This window comes from Gallus gallus, chromosome 3, assembly GCF_016699485.2.
Source record: "Gallus gallus isolate bGalGal1 chromosome 3, bGalGal1.mat.broiler.GRCg7b, whole genome shotgun sequence".
NCBI classification, from domain to species: domain Eukaryota; kingdom Metazoa; phylum Chordata; class Aves; order Galliformes; family Phasianidae; genus Gallus; species Gallus gallus.
The window spans coordinates 72,395,602-72,418,332 of NC_052534.1; the positions used below are offsets into that span (position 1 = coordinate 72,395,602).

General features: G+C 38.5%; 1 protein-coding gene across 5 annotated transcripts in view; it reads left to right on the forward strand.

Moving 5' to 3' along the window:
* The window catches only part of GPR63 (G protein-coupled receptor 63), a 29,634-nt gene extending 7,606 nt beyond the window's left edge, over positions 1-22,028 (forward strand). For 4 of the 5 annotated variants that reach the window (XM_003641015.6, XM_046939374.1, XM_046939373.1 and 1 more), the window contains exon 2: positions 16,595-22,028. In XM_003641015.6, coding sequence (XP_003641063.2) covers positions 16,739-17,998 — 1,260 coding nt within the window. In that variant the 5' untranslated portion in view covers positions 16,595-16,738 and the 3' untranslated portion in view covers positions 17,999-22,028. Of the gene's footprint in view, positions 1-11,123; positions 11,240-16,594 lie in introns of all 5 variants that reach the window. The other variant, XM_015284676.4, reaches the window with a different exon arrangement.
* Positions 22,029-22,731: the final 703 nt, after the last annotated feature.

A 22,731-nucleotide genomic window follows, 5' to 3' on the forward strand; every position in this document is an offset into this window, starting at 1 on the left:
GACACCCATGCTGACATTGTCTCTGACATAAATGCTGCAAATCTTTAGCATGCATCTTAGAATCATAGAATTGCTAAGGTTGGAAAAGACCCACAGGATCATCCAGTTCAACCATTCGCCCTTCATCAATGGCTCTCGCTAAACCATGTCCCTCAACACAATATCTAAACACTCTTTAAACACCACCAGGGTCGGTGGCTCCACCACCTCTCTGGGCAGCCCATTCCAGTGCCTGACCAGCCTTTCAGAGAAGTAGTATTTCCTAACGTCCAGCCTGAATCTTCCCTGGCGCAGCTTGAAGCCATTCCGTCTAGTCCTATCACTAGTCACCCGAGAGAAGAGGCTGACCCCCAGCTTAAAGCAAACCTGCTTGTAGCAGAGAAGATCATACCCAACTCTTCTCCCGAAAGGCAAATCAGCATGGGGGGGCTCTACTGGGTGTGCTTTTCCCACAGCAGAAAATGTGATGTGGATTGTGTTGCAGATAACACAATGAAAATGGTGAAGAACACCATTATAGTCAGAAAGGTTAGTGTGGTGGAAAGGCAATACAGGAGTAATTGCAAAAGGACAAACAGGAAAGGAATGCTCACCCATCTCCGAGGATCTAGGCTCATGGAGAAGAACTCCACAAGGGAGGGATCTCCAACTGGAAATCCTTTTCCAGAGGCAGTCAGCCCTTAAATGGGGTCTAAGAGAGGTGGAGCCGGGCTCCAGCCCTTCCGGTCACACAGCTGAATTGCCTTCACCTGTGCTCCGGTGGCTGATCCGGTCCTTTCCCCAGGTGATCAATCAGAGATTCAGGCTGTGACACAACAGTTCCCGTACAAACACATTTACCCATCATGGGTTTTTAATGAGGAGTAAATGCTGCTGCTGGGGACTAGATTTTTGTTTCAGTTTTCATAGGTGATAGTTTTAGTTCTAGATGCAAAAACCTTAAGGGCAAGTATTTTAAGATAAGTGGCTATCCTTTGTAATGTGATGAGCTTTCATTGGGTTTTGCTGATTGCCGTTAATAGCACTGCGTCCCAGGTCTTTTCAGATTACTTATCATAGAGAAGTCTTAAGAAAATGGGCTGTTCTTGTACACCTCTAGAGGGTCCTTCAGCTAGGCCTAGTGAAACAAAGATGAGAGAAATAGTTTCATTCCTGAAACTTGCAGGGAGGTGGTGTGCATAATCTCTCCCTCTCAGCACACGGAACCTGGGTCTTCAGCAGCTTTGCTTAGGACCGCAATGTCAAAGAAGAGATGCTGTTGTAACACTTGGAAGTTGAAAGACTGCGTGCTATTTGCAGTATGTGAATCACTGATTCAAGTGATGGAGAGTTTGCGTCTGTGTGTGTTCTTTAAGAACGTTATTGCCTTTTTGGATCATTTATGTGCTTGCTAATCACGATGACTGGATGCTGTTTAAAATATAAATGTTTTTGAGGCTATTTCCGGTGTACAGGAGGATATGGTTTAGGAATTTAGCTTTCTGCAGCCAGATGGATTATAGCGTTGCTAAGGAAACAGACTATAAATGAAGTGGCAGCTGAGTGTCCCTAGAACATCAGACTGCTTGAAGCTGGTATTTTAAACTCGTTTAGGTGGATTGATAAATTGATGATGCAATGAGAAGTTAATTTCCTGCATTTTACACTTCATTTTCATAGCTTTGTTAGTATTTACAAAAGATACCTTAAATTCCCACTCAGCTGTCCTGGTGTGTAGGTCACTGAACAAAAATTTGCTATTAAAATTAGAAAATGGACAAAAACTGTACGGTAAAGCAGATCCTAAAATAGTCATTAAAACTACAGGGCAGCAGTTAGATAATGGTTTAAAAAAGGCCTCGCAGCAACACAGTCCTACTGAAAACCTAAAACTAAGAAATAAACTGAGATTATTTCAAGTTTGTGGGAAAGAGTAGAGCTACTATGGATCCGATGAAGTTATAAATCGGGAACTTCATGTATGAGCTATAAAACATGTATATTTTACTTGGCTGCTGGCATTGACTGGACAAGGAGAAGGCAGGAGCCTGAGCTGCGAGTAGCCCGAAATACTTACAAAGCATTAGAAAGGGTATATAGATGGGTTGTAGGTGCTCCTCTTCCCACTAACCAAGGTGGTAATTTAAGAGGTAGTAAACCACATGCTTGTTTTACATTTCTTGCTTTACTCCTAAGTGCCTTGTCTTCCTGAGGTTAAAGTCCTTTCCTTGCTAGCTTGGTGGGGTTGAAAACTCTGACTGACTAGAATAACTGGTGCTACTCACTTTCTCAGCATTGTATGAGTTGTGGATTAATGCATGAGGAATAAGTAGTCGGTATCCAGTAGGAAACATTTAGAATTACACTCACTTTCAAACAAAGGCCTCAAACTGACAGTAGAAGATATAGATAGTGAAGGGCAGCACAAAAACAAGGGAGTCTGCTCTGCTGTTTTGAAATTGTATCCTGTACATGTATGGGTGTAAATTACAGCATGTGAGCAAGTGCTTATAACTTTATTTGAACATATTGTTTATGGGGAATACTTATTCGAAGTGGAACAATATGCAAGAATTTCATGAGTTATTTTTGCTTAAGAAGAGAAATTAGAGGTCTGCAGTGAGAACAGGCACTGCCTGAGTCTGTAGCGCTTCAGAAACTTAAGTACTTCTATAATGAAAAGAGGATATCTGAAAAGCTCATTGTAAAAATAAAAATGATATGAACTTAGCAAGCAAAGATAGTTTATGTGCTAAATAGGAAATGGAAGGCTGAGGAAAGATTTAAAGTATGTACAGGTAGTTGTTAGAATTACCATTCTATGCTTGCTGAACTGAAATGAAATTTTCAATAAAACGCATTCTGGAAAATGAGTTGGTGTTCCAGCAGTGTTAAACCTCTTCAACACGCAGCATTAGAACTGTTATTCAGAGTACACTGGAAGGAGGAATTTGTGGCCTTTTCAGCCAGGTAGGCGACAGAGGTCACTGGAAGAGATGGCATTAAGTACACTAGAGCCTTTCCCTACACGTTTGTCATATGGCTGGCTTTATTACATTGATGGGGGGGGTACTGTTAGCCTGTAAATGGATCAGCACCTGCCACTGCCTTATCATTTGGAAATAGCCAGGAACAGGGTTGAGCTGTTAAAGGATATAAGTCATGATTTACGACTCGCTCTTGAAGTATCCCTCTTCCAAGAAATTTTAGGATTGAGCCACCTTAATTGTCCAAGTGGCTATTTCCTTCCAGAAAAATCCATTGCATCTTTCCTGAAAGTCTCTCTCCTCTCCTGTATGTCTGTTGGGTGGAGAGGGAGCGGTAGGAAACTATGAGAAAGCCATCAAGGAGAGGAGTTTGCTGGTGGATCACATTAACTGCTGTTGCAGAGTGCTCTTAGGAAATAAGGTAGCAGGGAGAAGACAGCAAGCAAGATAAAACTTTTCTGAGAGATTAATTGTGGCTCTTGGACTGCTGGTTTAACCTGGATGAGAGCCATGCTTTAGTAAGGTATGCTGGAATGAGTCTTGTTGAAGTGATCTTTTCTCCTGTAAACGAAATAATGATGTGTAGTTGTGTTGGCTTTTACTGTAAAGATTATGTAGAAATACATTATTAAAATTTATAAATAGAAAAAACAATCTTTGTTAGTCAAAGGCTTCTATTATTTTGAATCACATCAGTGCATGAGAGCTGCTAATAGAAGCTTGACATCTGGAGTACGAAAGTGTTTTCAATAGAAATAAAGAGAAAATAACTAGATCAGGCAAAATTACTTCATCTATCCTAGAGAAAGGCAGAAAAGATACATTTTAGTTGGCAGTTTAACAAGCAGTTTAAAATCAACATTTTTGTCTTGGAAGTATAGGAGAAGCATCGCTTCTGATTTGATATGTATCCTTTTCTAGATCTTGTACTAAGTAATGTTAATTCCAACACAAAGAATATTTTAGGGACTATAAAGAGATTTTTATATAGCACACTGGCAGAGGTTTCATTTCCTGTTTTTTTTCTGATGGACGTTATTTTTTTTTTTTCCCCTTATACATCTTGCCCATAACTTTGTTACTGACTTCTCTTTCAAAAAATCAGTATGAGTCTGAATTTTTTCAGCAGTTTTTGAGTAGTTGTAGTCAAATGAGAAATTGTGTGTTAGGCTTATTACTCTGTTTAGAGTACTTATGAGGGGAAGAAGGAGAAAAAGAGTCTGAGGGGGGTGGTGAGGAGAAAGAGACAGAAAGAGAAGAGCATCACCAGTCCAGGTTCCAGCGTTGGTCCAGCCAATGAGGGGGAGAGGGGGTTGCTTGGTCTGTGAGAATGCCCCTAAGGTACCAAAGACTTCAGGACCTTTACCCCCCCCCCTCCCCCCCAAACTTCTCTCAGGCATTCTTTTTGTCCTTGCTGGATTTACAGTGTTTACCATCAACAAGTCTGCAGTCAAAACATAAAAGTAAAGAGAAGTTTTGGACCGAGCAAGATTGCTCTGCCTACACAGGTCTCCCTTGTCTGACCATGTCTTCAGCATTTAGCATGTTGCCATGGCAGTGGTCTTATCTTGCAAGTGTTTGAGACTACTCCAGATAGACCACAGAAAAAGTGTTTTTCGTTGGTCTGCCACAGTCCAACCCATGGCTCAAGCTTCATTTTGTCCCTGTTCATTGCAGTGGAGTTGGACTAGATGGCCCTCAGAGGTCCCTTTCTAAGGATTCTATAATTCATAGACTGTGGTGATCTGAACATGGCAGATAGAACAAAAGAAGAGAAAGAATGAGGAGAAAGGATAAAATAGGTGTAATTTTCTGGAGATCGTATAACTTATGAGAATACTATGCTAATATTTACAAACAGGAAAATAACTAAAATCAGAACTTCAATAATTTACAAGCCATTTTCCCCACCCCATGAATCTTAAAAAGCTTAACAGGGGATCAATCCAGCTTTCAAGAGATGTGTTCAACAGTCACATAGTTTGAAACAACTCCTTGGTCATCTCTATGATTTCTCATTGTAGCACAGGCCTCTGCACCATGACTCAAACATCTTACAATTTGTCTTTGATGATGTTCATTTGTACATAATGCACAAAAAATAGAAAAGAACAAGCAGGCATAGACGTTACACATGATAATGCAACATAAAATAGAAGCAACATAATGATTACAGTTCCTGTTTGTGGAAGTGATGCTAACCATCCTGTGAGTGAAAGTCCAACACTAGCATGTTTTTAACTAGCCACCCTCCACTGTCATTCTGCTTCAGATATTGAATAATGTCTTGAATGTAATTAAGATAATTTTTGATGGCAGTTGATTCATTAAATATGTTAAAACAACACATCCCTGCGAAATCTCATCACAAGAAATAATCTATTACCAGTCAATTACCTTGTGATGCCTCGTTTCATTTCCCTCATTTCCTTATTAAGCGATGAAGAAGCTTTTGAGGTTCCAATTCAATCCTTGTGCCAAAACACATGCAGTGTGTTCCAGCTGCCTATAACTGTGTACCACCAATCCTGGAAACTCCATCAAATTTAACATTAATTCTAGTGCCTCCCTATGAAAGAATAAATTAACATGTGGATTACAAGTATAATCTAGAGTATGTCTTGGAAACCTGATAAAGGATGATATCATGATAAAGGAGGATGTTCACATCATAACTGAGTCATAATTCTACCAATGCAGATGCAGGGGCCACCTCTAGAGTATGCTGACACAGAAATGTAAGCAGTGGTTCCACAAAACAAAAACCACCTCAGTGGCAGAATTAACGTGCTTTGGTATAGGTTATATTCATTATATCAATTGCATGCCAGTTGTCTGTTCTCCATATTCATCTGTGGTTTGGTACAGTTAACAAAACTAAAACACGTTTCTGCCCGTGAGACATTTGCTACTTGAAAAGGATATATTTCTGAAGTCAAATCTTCGGATATAGTTCCTGTGTCATATGAATTTAGGGTTGTAGAATTAATGCTAAAATTTCTTAATGCAGTATAGTTTTGTAAAAGGGAGAGTGGTGTAGTCAATCCTTGAAAATATGTCAGTAATGCATTGTCAACTGAATGTTCTCCAGACAAACAAAAGGCAGGTGAATTAGTTGATCGTGAAGCCAGCCATATGCAGGTGTTCATGCAGGGGGTGTTTCACAAATTCAATTGTCAGTGTTACGGATTTAAAGATAATAAAACCACACCATAAACTGCAAAAGTTCATGTGGGTTTACACAAGTCCATTGAAATTAAAAACAGAAACATAAACACCAGCAGTCTGTGAGGACGCTAATTCTGCATACAATGGTGCTTGGCTCCAGCATCACCTGGGTTTCCTGTAATACAAACAGCAGCTTGGTTGCAGCTGGACCAACATGCATTGTTTAAACCATATCTATAGGGTCATGGCTCTGCCCTTCTCTTTTCCCACGTGGTCTGCTCATTCTTAGGGGGTGCTTTCTGTTCATCTCACCACAATGAGGTAAACTTTTCTCATGCCACCATAGGCAGGCCTTATATCAAATCTCAAGGGACCGCTTTCTTGATACCTTGAGCCCATAATATGCTTCTCCTTGCTCCAGGGGGATGGGGAGGATGGTGATTTCCTTGCTGTTCCATTCTCCCGATGTCAGGCTTAGATTTAATAGTATTCCCCTAAGTTCCCACCCTTCTGAGCTGTTTCTCTCTGGGTCATGGGCTCTTTCTGGTTTCCCAGTCTTGTCTGACTCATGGGGCCAACGCATCATGCAAACGATCTTGTAACTTAACTTCATATAAATTCAAAGAGTCTGTCAGACCCTGAATCAGGGATGTCTTTCTGTTGGAGTTGACTACTAGTAACATAGGAGAAGGCTGCTCCCGAATTAATTGCCTATCATGCATCACTTGGAGATGAGCATCCTTTTGCATGCTTTCTGTCAAATGATTTACAGTTGCAGTACACACCGAGTCTCTCCAAGAGAACCAAGTTAACCAGCCCAGTACATGGCTCTTTAAGGACCAGTATTCTGCTCAATCATTGGTAGTAAAGTAAATTCCAGGCCCATAATATCCCTGAGCCTCATCTTCTGATAACAAGACTTGATCTCCACCTGTCAGAGATATGCCCCATACATTTTTTTTTCCCTTCTGTTTGTCTGTTCAAATACCTATCTTTCTGAGCTGCTGTCAACACTACTCATAATACAGCATGCATCATGGGTTTTTTTGTTTTTTTTGCTCTGCAGCAAGGATTGTAATCCTTTCCTCTGCAGGATTGGGATCATGCCAGTTGTTCTGAGCAAAAGTCATTCCCTCCAGCGAAGGACATGCATTATGCTTTTTCAGCTTCTCGGTTACAGGGGAGCAATCAAGCACTGGCATTTCCTGGGCAGCCATGGGTTGCCACTGCACATACCTCTCCTGGTTTACAGCCGTGCTGGCGTATAGCTGAGAGGTCACTTTGCAACACTCCTGCCCCCAGATGGAGTATCAGTATCCCTCATACCTCTCCTGTCTTATGGCAATCCTGGCATATAGCTACAGGGTAATCTCCAGAACTTCCAACAGTGAGAGGATCCCACGGACTATGCCAAATTGAGATGTCATATCCTGTTAGGTTTGTGGACTGGGAAATGCTGTAACTGTATCCTGGGAGACAACTGATTTGGTGTACAGTTTGTTTAATAGTTTCTAAGTAGCAGAGTACCACAGAGTATTGCAAAAGCCACTCAATTAGCTATTAAGTTATTTGCAACAGCAAATTTTAAGGTGTTTACAAATATCAGTCCTACAAAGGATTTGAATTGTTCGATTGGTATTTGTTTTCTTTGTATCGTTATTTAAAAAAAAAAATCAAAGAATTAAATAGCGATGTCTCTTCTATTACATTAAAGCAAAACAACATGCTTTAAAAATCACCACATCGGTTCATTTAAATATTTTTGACTTACAAATATCTTTTATTTTAAAAAAGAAAAAAAAAATGGTTCATGATTCATGGAACATTTCCAAGCCTTGCCAGTCACACTTGTGCAGAAATTGTTTCTGACTGTATTGCACAGGATCTGCATGTCTGTGATATGTCATCTCACCCCAAGCTGTCCAAATGGGAACTCTTCAATTTAACAATTTTTCGAACCCGTAGTACAAACAGAATTGATTGATTTCTAACTAGGATTGTTTCTTAGAGGTGAATTTGCTGTCTTGAAAGTGTTATTTCAGTTGACTCGCATGAGACAAAAATTTCTCTGAAGCCATTAAAACAATTAGATGACATGGCTTAAAATAGTCAGGAGTTTACTTAGCCTCTTTCCATGTTATGAAAAATAAGATAATAGTCTAATGTTTAACCATCAGTCTGATTTGGACTGTCACAACAAATTTAGGGTAAATCTGGAAAAGAACACAAGCCACTATTGTAGTATTTTGTTAAGTGTTTTTGGTTTTGGCTGATTGATGCAGATGATTAGGGGCAGAGTAGAGGGGGTCACAGCTGGTCACTCTGTTTTTAGTGCACCTCAGGATACCACTGGCCTTCTTGGCCATAGGGGCACACTGCTGGCTCATCCCTTATCAGTGGCTAATCACTTATCCGTTAGTGTCTCTGCATCTTTCTGTAAAAAAGATGAGTTTTCATTAAATTGATTTTAGTTCAAAATCTAGCTTATTGTTATGGGAGAGACAGCTTAATAAATTCCATCAATATAAAGCACTGTTGATGATAGTGTTACTCTTTTTAAAAATTTCATTTTTTTAACCCGTTGCATTTGGGAAAAAATTTATGTTAATATGAAAATGAACAAGAAAAAGCATTTTCCCCTATTAGTAGAAGACAATGCAGTAGTGTGCTGAGTGTACTGCAGCACTACAAAGGAGGTCTGAGCAATCTACCTCATGGTATATGAAGATGAAACATCAATCTTCCATTCAATGAGAAAATGTACTGGAGAAGTTGCTCTATATGAAAAGCTAAAATAGTCTTAGTTAGGACAGATGTTAAAATTTTGTGACTCAGCAGATTTTTATTACTTGCCTATAATCTTTTCATAGACTGATTTATTTTTATTTTTATTTTTTTTTTATGGAGAAAGGGAGTTTTCAGTACTTAAGTACATTGAAGATTTTGGAGTACAGTTTGAATTAAAATGCCAGGAATACATTAAGAAAAATATGTAAGAAGTGATGAAGGACTAAGTGCAACTAAACGTAAAGAAATGCCAGTAAAGTACTTGACAAAAGTTACAATTCATTTGAAAAACAATAATATACAGAAAGCATAATGTTTTTGAGGCCTTATGTAACCTGTTGCTAAGTCTTTAGTGCAGTCCAGATGCTGTGGGAAATGTTTTTAAATTTAATGATTTCTTAGATCTCTATGGTTTTGGTTCTGCTCTTCCAGTTCTTTGTAAATGACAGTTCTTGGCTTGAGGAGTTGAATTAGACCTGATAAGATGCAAATTCCTCTATGATCATCCGTATTTACAAGTTTTGCACAGCACTGTCTTGAATGTGATCTATATTAAGTACCTCTTAGCATTTTGAGGCCAGATCTGGGCCATGCTCTTATGGTTTGATCTGTTTATGCCAGCAGCTTCAGGCCAGAAGTGTGAAGCTGTTAACTTGTCTTGCCAGGGTCTGTCTTAATCCAGATCAGTCCTGCAACAGGGTTGGGGAATTTCTCTCGGGAAGGCTTTGTGGTGGAACTGGAATCCTCACATTTAAAATTCATTGCAGAACTGTGTAGGATTACAGAGCTTTTCCCCTCTGTTCACATCATCAAACAGATAAACAAACAAACAAAAAGCCCAACAAATCACTTGTAGCAGGGGAGGAAGAGGAATGACATTTAGAAAGTGTTAATATCTGATTGCCAACACAAAACTACCTAAATAGGTTTGTTCTGTAGAAGGCATATTTCTTAGCAAGTGCCTGTCTGGCAAATCAGGCCTTACATTTTGAATGTTTGAAGTCCTTATTGAGTTAGTTGCATGTACAGAAGAAGATCAGCACTGCAATGGCTGAAGGAACCAGGACATTATGAGTGGTCTTGAAGTATCAACTGTTCTTACTGGTTCCCTCCTAGGAGGTCACTGTAAAATTGTTGGCTGGTTTGCCCTCCAGCCCCCATGTACATTTATTTAGAAACTTGTTCATGGAAGATCCAGCTGTCCTTTGTTCCAGAGTGGAGGTGGCTTACTAATGTTTTGAAAGAGATTTATTGTTATGTAGTCTTTTAAAAACAACATAGGAAAGTATCTGTGTCCCATATCTTTGTTCTTTTGATTTTTATATTAAAACAATAGTTATAAATAAGTCAGATCATTGGGATCTTTTGGTTTAACATACACTCAGCTTTCAAGGCTCGTAGAAGCTTTCTAGCTTCCTTCTGAGTATATATGGGGAAACTACACTGAAATTTGATATCCCAATTAACCACATATTTGTCATGAATGAATATGCAGCATTTAGCTATGGTCGGCCCATTTTGCAAAAATCGCTTTAGCTACTTGAGACGTAATAACTTTTATGATAGCTGATGGTTAACTGGAGCATATAGTGGAAATGCTAAGATCCTGTTTGTTCCTGTTGTTTACTCTTGTTTGTTCTTCCTCTCCAGACCTGTTTTCTTGCCTTTTGTTTTGCCAGTACCATTACTCTGATATCTTTGCTGCTTGGGAAATGCTTACTCAGCTTATTTGTGATGTTCAGTAGTACCCTGTGAGTTTAAATGGCATTTCTTCTGAGAGGCTTTGGAGGTTTCAACCTCAGGTTTCTCATGTTTTAGACTAAGTGTGTAGTTTAACAGGTTGAATAAGACTTGTGGCAAGCAATTTTGGTACACTTGTTGCCAAACTAACTACACATATCTGGATGAAATTAAAACAGGATGCTACACTAGTCCTGGAATATCTCAGTAGTAAATATTGAGATTTTAATGTTCCACAGCTGAAACCTGAGGATCAATTTGGCTTAACGAGACTGTCCTGCATAAGGTCTGTACCGTCTGCAAAATACAGAGATGTGATCTGTGCTTTGTCAGGATACGCAGTGTATTCTACCTTTCTCAATAAAAAAATAAAGTTTTATTACAGGAAAACTGCTGCAGTTCTGTTCTTATTCTTTGTGTAAGTATGTCAACAATATATATATATGTATTTGTGTTGGACAGGTTATTTGGAAAAGGAATGATTTGCTGAGCAGGACAGCACAAGATGACTTATGATTCCTATTCTTCACAGCAGCCTGTCTGGATTCATATGCTTTTTTTTCCCATTGTCAAAATTGGTATGTAGTGACTGCATGTATAATCCAAAGTTCCACTTAAAATTTAGGAAGCAAAGTATTTAGGAAGGTTCTAACTTGATACTTTTATTTTAATAACTAGGCAGAGATAGAAATGAAGATTGTGTTTTCAATAATATTTTCAGTATTTACTGTTCACTTAGCTCTTCAAGAGTATTCACTTCACTATTCAACATATAGATGGTTAATATGGCTGTTGAACTTGTGGGAAAAGCTGGGAATAGGAAAGAGTTTGGGACTAGAAATGAATCTAAAACTATGTAAATCCTTTCATATGAACTACAAATTGAGAACATGATTTTTCTCAAGAGAATATAAAATTATTAATTACATTTTGCATGTTTGTGGTTTAGAATAGTAATATTGATTTGCATGGTTGGCATTTCTTGACAGTTAATGGCTCTCTGAACTAAGGATAGAAATAAATATCCTCAAGAGGTCAATTAGTTGTACTTAATGACCCCAAACAGAGGTGGCTCTTCCCCCACCGTACTTCCCTTTGAAAGTTGCTACAGTAATATTTATAGAGTGGAAAAGAGGAAAACTTTCTAAATTAAACTAATGCTTCTTGTGAGTAGTCTTGTGGGCCATCTACCTGTGCATTATAGTTGATTAGTTTCAATTTAGAGCATGTAAATAGCTATTACAACTGAAAACTGCTAGTTCCTTTCAGGGAGTTCAGGTGAGTAAGAGAGCATTGAGAGATTTGTGCTCTGATTTACCCTTTGCACTGGCTTTTGTGGAAGGCATTCCACTCAGTATGTCTCTGCTTATACTTAATGGCATGAGAAACAGTGTTGAACTCATACTGAAATGGGGTTTTAGTTTTCTTTGTTCAATAATGGTGCATCACATAACACATGCTTCAGTGTTTTCTGTCTATGTATATATATATATATATATATATATTTAAAACAAAACAAGCCCTTGACCGTCCTACTTGACTTTATTAATCTTCTCCTAATATTTCACTGTTTTGTGGTTGTCTTAATGATTTATTTTTGTCACATTTAACTTCAGAATTATAGCAGCTGTAAAAAGCTGCAGCGGGTACCCTTTTGTGATTGCATAACACATTAACAAGAAATAGTTTACTACCAGGCACTGTGAGCTTTAAGTTTCTGAAGAAAGATGACTTCTGTGTGCTGGATCAAATCTTGCTTCTGGGCAATACTGGAAATACGCTTACTTTTAGCAGATACATTTAATAAATCATTGAACATTCTGGCAGCACATCATAGCATGTTCTGATCTACATCAAACATAACTATTACTGTGATAATGTTTTTACAAGTAGAAATTTAGCTGTTTTGGCTATGTTGGAGTTACTGGTTTTGTCTGATGTCTTTGCATGTGAGATACAATCTTTTATTTCTGGTTGAGCATGCTACCCAGATTTTGAACAGAAATATATTTACCTTTTAGCTTCTAAAACTGTTAAAAATAGACACCATAGTTCTAGCAATAATTATGTTTGATGAATGGAATTTGTGTGCTATTTAGCTTTAAGTGTGTACTTCATTGAAATAATTCAGTCTATTATGTTCTATAAAAAGAAAGTTGCATATGAGTGAGAACCTTGCTTTAGAGGAAGTGTGCATACCCAGTAATTTTCAGCACAGAAATGGAAAAAAGTGATCGTGTGAAGCTTTTTTGCATCTGAAAAGAATTGGTGAGAGTACATGGTCCAAAAGTGAGAATGCTGTGACGAAAAGATATCTGCCTCTTGCTTGAGTACTTTCATCATCAAAAAGCATACCTATTTAAATTACCAAAGCACGATGATCTTTCACAAGCTGTGCAGCTTGTGAAAGTGCATTCAGTAATGACTCTGGCTTTGAAATTACAGGATCTGTCTTTTTCAAAAAGCAGGTGAGGACTGAAATGAAATGCCTATGAAGTTATGCTATTGGTCCCTTTCTTGCATTTGATATTTTTGTCCTTACATAATTTTTGATATGTTGAGGGGGTAGGAAGAGGGATACATGAGTGAGGAAAAATATGACGTGCATGTTTAATAATTGTGTGAATGCTCATGGCAGAAGCCTTGTGAATACAAAATGTATGTGAATACAAAATATATATGTGACTGCTACAGAAGAGATCCTTTTGAACTTGCTGTCTGAATGCTAATGACTTTTATGAAGTGTGATACCCAAGAAAGAACGTAACTAATTTGCCTGAAGTGGTCACACAGCCTTTGCAGTCAGGTGAGAGAAGCAGGGTGATTCACCTCTTCCAGGTCATAGAATCATAGAATCATAGATTCTATGCTAAGCATCTACAAACATCTCTAAACATCTATAAATATCTCTAAACATCTATACTAAGATCATGTGAATTATCTCCTAAATCGCCTTCTGTACTCACAGAAGTTCTATGGCATTCACAGCATCCCATGGCTATTATTTTCACTATTGTAGGATAATTGGTTCCTCTGGCTGCTCCTACTTCTTAGGAGACAGCGATCATTCACTTTTCCTGTGCCACTAACAATTCTGTAATAATACTGTAGTACCTTTTTTCAGTTGCTTTTGAATGGAGATCAGACAAAGCAGAATTGAACTGAAGATAAGTGGTGCCATGAATGTGTATTGTAGCAGGTAGTGTATCTAACTAGATACTGTACATGGATAGCTCCTTCCTCCTTTCACTTGTGCCCAGTGTTGGTACCAAACAGAACATGAATAGATACTATGAGTAGGATTTGTGTTATCAAGTGCAGGCATCTAAAATTAGTAACACAAATTTGTCACAGTGTGCAGAGATGAGGACATTGATTGCCCTCTGTAGAAGTCTGTATCTCTTTTCTGACTAAAAACATGAAAACAGCCTGAAGTGACTGCTGCTATTGTCCAGACTGAATGAGAGGAATCCCACTTAGTCTTTCTGGCTGTGGTGATTTTTTCTTTTTTAAAGACATAGAATACTTCTGGTTTCCAGCTTGTTCAGATGCCAGAGTACTCTGTGAGAGCTAAATTTAATAGTCCAAGATAGAGAGGAGTTCTGTAAAGAGCTCTTGGGGGAGCTCTCAACTCTTTTTCATTTTATTTGTCTGTAAAAACAGTGAATATTTGATAAATACGTAAGACACTACCTGCAAATTCTAAAAGGAACTGTTGCATTGTATCAGCATAACAATGAGGGAAGGAATTCAGTATAATGTCTGAGGGTTACACTTAAAGGGAAAAAGAGGATGTACAGTTAAATTATGTGGGATACCAAGATAAACTTGATTTAACCAAGATAAATAAAATTAACAAGGACATGTCTAGACCAGTAGGAATATAAAGTTTGCTGCAGGGGAGGAGGGTTGTAGCAACTAAAGAAGAATTAGTTTCCTGGACGTTGATGTGAGTCAGTCACTAAGTGAAACAAATTGAAAAATACTTTAATCCTGTGGACGAGTTACTTGATAATAAACAGCAGGTTAGGATGTTTTACATGTTTCTTCCTGAGGCATTTGATGCTGTTGACTGACTTGAGACAAGGGATTCTATAATATGCAGGGAAGCTCAGATGGGTTCACTTTTCAGTGCCTAGAAAACAGGCAGATAGCTGATAGTGGTATTATGTAAGTTGTTATTAATGCTTCCAGCTGTAGGTGATTTCAAAGCAAAATCATAAAGTCGTGAGATTATTTAAATACTAATTTTTTAAGATTATTATGATATTATTTAAGATACTGTAAAGATAGAGAATCTAGGTAATTACAGGCTTGGTAGTCTGACCTCAGTTCTAGGGAAGGTTATGGAGCGTATCATCTTAAGTGTTGTCATACAGGACAATTGAGTGATCATAAGCAGCCAGCATGAGTTATGAAAAGCAGGTCCTGCCTGGCTAACCCGATCTCCTTGTATGACAAGATGACCCACTCAGTAGATGATGGAAAAGCTGTAGATGTTGTTTACCTGGAATTTCAGTAAGGCACTTGATACCATTTGCCACAGCATTCTCATGGAGAAACCATGTATAGAAACTTCATGTTTTGGACAAGTGTACAATTTGCAGAGTGAAGGACTAGTTGGATGGCTGGACACAAAGAGTCACAGTGAATGGAGTTCAGTTGGTGATCAGTCACCAGTGGTGATCTCCAGGGCTCAGTAGTGGGGTTAGTTTTGTTTAATATTTTTTTCAACAATCTTGATGAGAGGATTGAATGCATCCTCAGTAAGTTCACAGGTGATACCAAGTTAGGTGGTACTGTTAAACTGCAAAACCTTCCTACCTTCCAGCAGAGGGATTTGGATAGGCTAGGTCGATGGGCTGCGTTTGTTTGTATGACATACAATAAGACCAAGTGGTGGGTCCTACACTTGGATCAGAACAACCCAATGCAGTGATACAGGTTTGGGGAAGAGTGACTGGAAAGCTGCCTGACAGCAAAGGACCTGCGGGTACTGGCTGACAGCCAGCTGAACATGAGCCAACAGTGTGCCCAGGTTGCCATGAAGGCCAATGGCATCTTGGCTTGCATCAGAAACAGCATGATCAGCAGAACCAGGGAGGTGATTGTTCCCTTCTACATGGCACTGGTGAGACTACACTTCAAGTACTCCGTTCGTTTTAGGGCTCCTCACTACAGAACTATGCTGAATTGCTAGTGTGTTTGTAGAGAAGAACAACAAAGCTGGTAAATGGACTAGAAAATAAGGGTTATGAGGAGCCGGTGAGGGAACTGGAGTTGAGGGAAGACCTCATTGCTCTCCACAACCGCCTGGAAGGAGGTCACAGAAAGGAGGCTGTTGATCTCTTTTTTTCTGGTGACAAATGATAGGGCATGAGGGAATGTCCCAGGGATGTTTAGATTGCACATAAAGAAGAATTTCTTCATGCAGAGGGCGGTCAAGCTTTGGAACACGCTGCACAGGAAGTGAAGTAGTCTGCATTCCTGGAGGTACTAAGGAGACTTGTGACATTAAGAGACATGGTTTAACAGTAGGATTTGGTAGGTGAGCTTGATAGGTTGGACGTGGTGATCTTTGAAGAACTTTGCCATCTAAATAATTCTGTGATTCTATACTTATTTGAATTATTCACTCTTTGTTGATGAAGTTTGGTTTTGAACACAAAAGTTTTCCAGTCCTGGTTATCATAGAGAAAAGCCTGGTAAATGAGAGCATTGGACAATATTAGCAAGACTACAGGAACAGGATCTTTAAAAATAAGAACCAAATATTACTAGACTTCTCTCATGTGTGCTTAAGTAAAAGGTGTCAATCTAAAGTGTAAAGATGTGTTAGGATTACTTTTGTCATTAAGGAAAGCAAGTAATCATTTGGTTCCCATTGATTTTAGAGAATCTTATTTGTTTTTTTTTTAATTCTTCTTTTTCAGGTGGAAGCACAGACATGAATTTAAGAGCTTCGATGCATTCAGGTGTTTAATTCAGATTTGGTAAATGACATGGAATAAGATACTGCCTGAACAAGCTGAAATGCCTTGAAGACCTTTGGTTCTGCTTTCATTCTTCCTGAAGCAATGGTTTTCTCAGCAATGTTGACACCAACCAATTCTGGGACCTCAAATGCTACTTTTATTCTTTATGAAAATGCCTACATGAATTTTACCACTGCCCAGGTCTTACTTCGTAGTGGCACAACACAGCCACTGAGATATAGTTCAGGTGCTGTGCTCACCACTGAGAGAAGTACTTTTCTGGTAAACACTACAGCTGTCCTGCCATCACAAGAAGCTTTCAGGAGCTTGAGTTTGCCACTCCAGATCATACTTTCTGCTGCTATGATATTTATCATGTTGGTTTCTTTCCTTGGAAACTTCGTTGTATGCCTCATGGTCTACCAGAAGGCAGCTATGCGATCTGCAATTAACATTCTCTTAGCAAGCCTGGCTTTTGCAGACATGCTGCTGGCAGTGCTGAACATGCCTTTTGCTCTCATAACAATCATTACCACTCATTGGATTTTTGGGGATATCTTCTGCAGAGTCTCTGCCATGTTTTTTTGGCTTTTTGTCATAGAGGGGGTAGCAATTCTTCTTATCATTAGCATTGACCGATTTCTTATTATAGTTCAGAGGCAGGATAAACTGACACCTTACCGGGCAAAGATTCTCATTGTGGTTTCCTGGGCAGCATCCTTTGTTGTTGCTTTTCCATTATCAGTAGGGAATCCTAATCTGCAGATACCCTCGAGAGCACCTCAGTGTGTTTTTGGCTACTCTACTAGCCCAGGCTACCAAGTGTATGTGATAATTATATTGCTAATTTCTTTTTTTATTCCCTTCCTGGTAATGCTGTATTCTTTTATGGGCATACTCAACACCGTCCGCCACAATGCAGTTCGTATCCATAGCCACCCTGACAGCATATGCCTCAGCCAGGCCAGCAAACTTGGTCTCATGAGCTTACAGAGACCTTTTCAGATGAACATTGATATGAGCTTTAAAACTCGTGCCTTCACAACCATCTTGATTTTGTTCCTTGTCTTCATAGTGTGTTGGGCACCCTTCACCACTTACAGCCTTATTGCCACATTCAACAGCCACTTCTACTACAAGCACAACTTTTTTGAGATAAGCACTTGGCTCCTCTGGCTCTGCTACCTCAAGTCTGCACTGAACCCACTGATTTACTACTGGAGGATTAAGAAGTTTCATGATGCATGCTTAGACTTGATGCCTAAATACTTCAAGTTTTTGCCGCAGCTACCTGGCCATACAAGGCGGCGCATCCGACCCAGTGCCATCTATGTGTGTGGAGAACATCGGTCAGTAGTGTAAAGCTGCAGTTGTATGACAATGATTGTTACTGTTTGGGATTATTTGGTTTTGACCTTTTTGTTTTCTTCTATATGGCTTCTTCGGCGTGGCCATATCTTATAACTTGATAAAATTTTCCTGTACTCTGTGCAATTTCGGGAGGAAAGACGGAAGGAAGGTAATTGGTTATGGTTGGGTTTACTCCCAGAATACAATGTAAAGTAAATGACAAATGTTACCTCTGGGATTCCATGGAAATCCATTCTTTTAAACAAAAATTGCATTTGTAACGTTTTGTCAGGCTTATGCTTACTAGGCCTGCAGTTGCATCTAATTGTAGGGAATTTTTATGCTGCTAAGATACAGTACATTAAGTTGGTGTAATTTTTCTGAAACAATGTTGCTGCTGTCTGCCGATATATTGGAGCCAAAAAGTCTCATTAGATAACTTCTATTTAATTTTAACAATATTTCAGAAGTTTTGATTGTGATGTTATAAAACAGGTTTTTTTTTTTTTTAAATGTTTCCATTAATATTTTTGTGCACTTTAAAAAAAATGCTTTAGGTTTTTTTTTTCATTGGAATATTTTGTTCTGTTTTGAAGGGGCGTTATTGTTATTATTTGTTATAATGGTGAATTTCAGTGAAAATCCCTTGTAAGCTCTAGGAGGGCGATTTATGTTGTAGCTACAATTACAGTCATAGATCTGCTTTTCTTGTCCTAACAATTGTTCAAAAGTAACAACTGCACAGTTCTTGGGGGAGCTGGGAGGAGAAAACAGGAGAGAAAGGGAGAGAAAGGAGTGGAAATATATCCTGAGGTTGAGGCTAAGATGAGATTTTGGAGAAAAGGAGTTCATTTCAAAATTGTCTGGGGGGAAAGGGATGCCTGTAGTTACTTCAGGTTGTTAGAAGCTATCCAAACCTAATGATAACAGCTGGAAAGCTATCAGGAATTGACTTTGTGCTTACAGTTCACACTGTGTTGGTATAACATGAAACTCATATAGGGCTAGTTGTGCTCCATGTGGCTGAAGGCGTGCTGTCAGGTTATGCAGATAGAGTTAGGGATAGCAGGAACAATACCTGAGGCTAGGACTTAGCTTGTATAGAAGGGAAGAAAATCCTCAGCGCTTGTTTTCCGGTTTAAGTATTGGACTGAAACCAAATAATAATGACAACTGTTGGCCAGCAAATTTTGTTAGGGCTAGAATTAAATTCCCATTTTCCCATTGAGGATACTTCACGTTGATTTTTTCTTTTCCCTCTTCCCTCTGTACTGCTTGCTGCCTCAAGAGTTTACTGTATTGTTCTCATGCAGTAGACATCGGGTACTCTCCCTGAAATGCCAAACCATGATTCTGATTAGTGTCACGCTGCCTTGGTACCTTCCTGGAAAGTTGGAAAACAAATGTTTTCCTTGAAAATAGCCATCTAGGCTCACACTTTTTTATTTAATCAGCTAAATAAATATTTAATGAGAGGCAAGTAAAATCAAGACTTAGATTTGGGCTTTGAAGAGAGATTTGCCAGTTGCTCTGAGCCGAGGAGTGGATGCTTGAAGAACTTTTGTGTTCTTGCACCTGAGGAGCAAATAGCAGTTTTATCTTTTGTTGCGTAAGTGTTGAACTAATTGTATGAACGAAATGCCCTGTATGGTGTGGATATCCAGGGACTGCTTGCTTCCAGAGGCCAGCTAAACATTTATAGCACAGGTTTTGTTTTTCTTCAGTCAAGAACTAATTTAACAGTGATCTCCATTCCCCTCATTGACAACTATTGGCAAAATTCAAAACTATTGGCAGTTTTTACATTTTAGGAGAATAAAAGGAATCATTCTGAATTTTATATATATATATATATATTTTATGAAAAATAATCCTGTTAACGCACTGCAAGTGGAGGTTGTGGATTGTAAAGGAATCCAGGCAGTGGTGATGTTATTGATGTCTGCTTTGTATTTTTTGCCAACTAAATAATGATATGGATTTTTCTGATCAAAATGATAGTAAAGGATTTCCACTGCAAAACTTAAGAGAATGTTCTATTATGTCTGCATTATAGCTTTTATTTCTCAATTACATTTACATTGATAGCAAAAGTTTATGACCTGGGTTGTATTGATTTTCTGTTTCAGAGCTGCCATCCCTGTTATTTCTGTAAGCAGCAAAATTGTGCTTAGAGCTAGTGCAATACAGTGAGAGTATACACTGTCTAAGATGACAGGGACAAGTATTTTTTGCTGTCTTCCAGAGCTTATAATGTGAGGCTTGAATGAATGTTGTAAAATATAGTAGTTCAAGAACGAAACTGGATTGCGTAATACAGGAAAGTTAGTGAAAGGACTTTCTTGAAGGAAAAGAGGAAAGCATTGTAATCTCTGCTAAGTACTTGCTGTGAATTAGAAATTTCAAACATCAAAGGATGTTAATTTGTTTGAATGACATACTGTTTATTCCTACTGTACCAGGGATTCTGCTCAGACCTGGGTCTGCTGATACTTGAAGAAATTAAACCCTTACAGTGTAGCCCAAATTCAAATATGACTGAAGTGGTGATTCAGTATCCACACTTAATAGACTTCAGAGATGATCAGAGCATCCAGTAAACAGAAGGGTGTTCAAGAAAAGAAACAGCATGGTAGAGAAATATCCCCAGGGTAATTATGTTTACAGAATCATTTGGCCTCTTGTGTCTAATGGTCTTTAGAGCAGTGCCTTGATAATTACAGCTAAAGTCCTAGGACTGAGTTAAACACCACTTAAACTGCTCAGTCTTATTGTCTGTGATCTCGCCAAGATAAGTCCGATTTTGCTGATGTCTGGAATGTTGAAACGCATACATGCTTGCATGATCAGGTCTGTTGAGGCATTTTGGTGGACTTGATCAAGAAGGGATTTTAAAAACTGAAATTGAAACTTCTTGATTCTACCGGGAAATTACAGCCTTCTTCTCCAAAAGCGATACTTGTTACTGAACTCTATTCTTAAGCTACATTTTCAGAAATATTTGGTATGGAGGATTGAAATGAATGTATTTTCCGTTGTGTTTCAGTTTAATTAATTCTGCCAAAGCATGATGCTTACATGAGACTCATTTGTTGAAATCTGTTGCTAAAATGATTCTTTTGTACTCAGTTGTATATTTTTGACATTTGTTACTCATGTAAGAATATGTATATAGAGAAAATTGTTTCGCTTCTTACTGCTTTCTGTTATTTACTTAATTTGTATGCCAAATGCTTTTATCTTTTAAATTTGGGCATATGCATAGACATCTGCAAGATTTCAGTGGTCTTTCTGTAACCAATTGAGACTTTTAATTCTCAAACCATTCCCAGCACCCTCCTTGAAAGAGATTTTGAATTATTTTTAAGTGAAAAATAAACATTAAGAGCACAAGTTTGTTGCGGTTGGAATGGTGAAGAATTTCTTAGGTCCAGTTTTCTAGGAGCCACTACTTTGCCATTATGAACTGGTTTGATCTTTTTTTGAGTGGTCATTTTCTGATACGAAGAAACCTTGAATTACTGTTTGTAAAGAGCCTGTTAAATGGAATGGTGTTGTCTTTTCTGTACATACTACAACCATGGACATATTTGAGGTGAAAAAAAAGGGAAAAAAACAAATATGAACATTCTCAAAAAAAATGTGGCAAACGTCCATACAATTGCTATGAGTCTGTGCATTCACAGACTAAGCAAAAGTTGCCTTCAGTTTAATGCCCAGCTTCTTAGTTTCAAACACCTTATTTTGTTTGTAAATTAAATCACAGTATAAGCTTGCTTTTCTGAATTTCAGTTTAAAACAATTTTTTTTTGTGTGTGTGTATATGTATTAAAAAAAAAAAGTTACAGAATGTTCTTTTATAAGAGAGTGGAGATGTCAATATATCCAAAATAATTGAAGTACTGTATAGCAAAAGAGAAGCTGAAGATGTAAGAAGAAAATAACCTTCCAAAAGATACTGCCTGAACTGGGATGTGCTACCATATAGCTTGGATGAAGTAATAAAAATTATCTTATTTTGCAATAAATGAAACAAACAGTGGTACTGCATGGCATGATTCATTTCAATACAAGACAGTGACCTTTATGATTCAAGTGCTGCATGTTTGTAGGTGATGGATTATTCCTCATTTTTAGTAGAATGAAAAATGTTCAGCATCTTGTCTGTCCTGGGGAAAATTTTCCGCTCGCAAACAATTGAACAGAAATTCTGCAAGACTAATTTCTCTTAATGGTGGTGTCAAGGCATATCCCTAAAGAACCCCTGCTAGGGTGGTGGATATTCCAGATGCTAAGGGAAGCATGTCCAACCTGCAGCCCCTTATGGCTGGCAATGCAGCCTCCCTCTGCCCCACGCCATCATGGTGGCAGCTCCGGCCCTGGACATGTACCCATTGCTCGGCAACTATCAGTCAGTGCACTATTAACACTGTGTCGAATGAAACCAGGGCACGGGGAAGGCACTGCTGGCTCAAATGATGGTAAATAATTATGTGCACTTTGATACGTTGGCTAAACACAGCGCTCTGAATGGCAAAGAATACACATCCATGCTTTCTGTTTTGGTAAAGGAATTTCAGACACTGTTTCCAGTTGATATAAATACATTACCTGCAGATTTTCAAATGGAACATATAGAGTTGCAATCAGGTATTCAACTCAAAAATCCGATCATGTCTGTTCACCAAACTTACATAAGACCTCTCTTACCAGAGAGAAGTGTCCTTTGCTTCGCAGTCAAACCT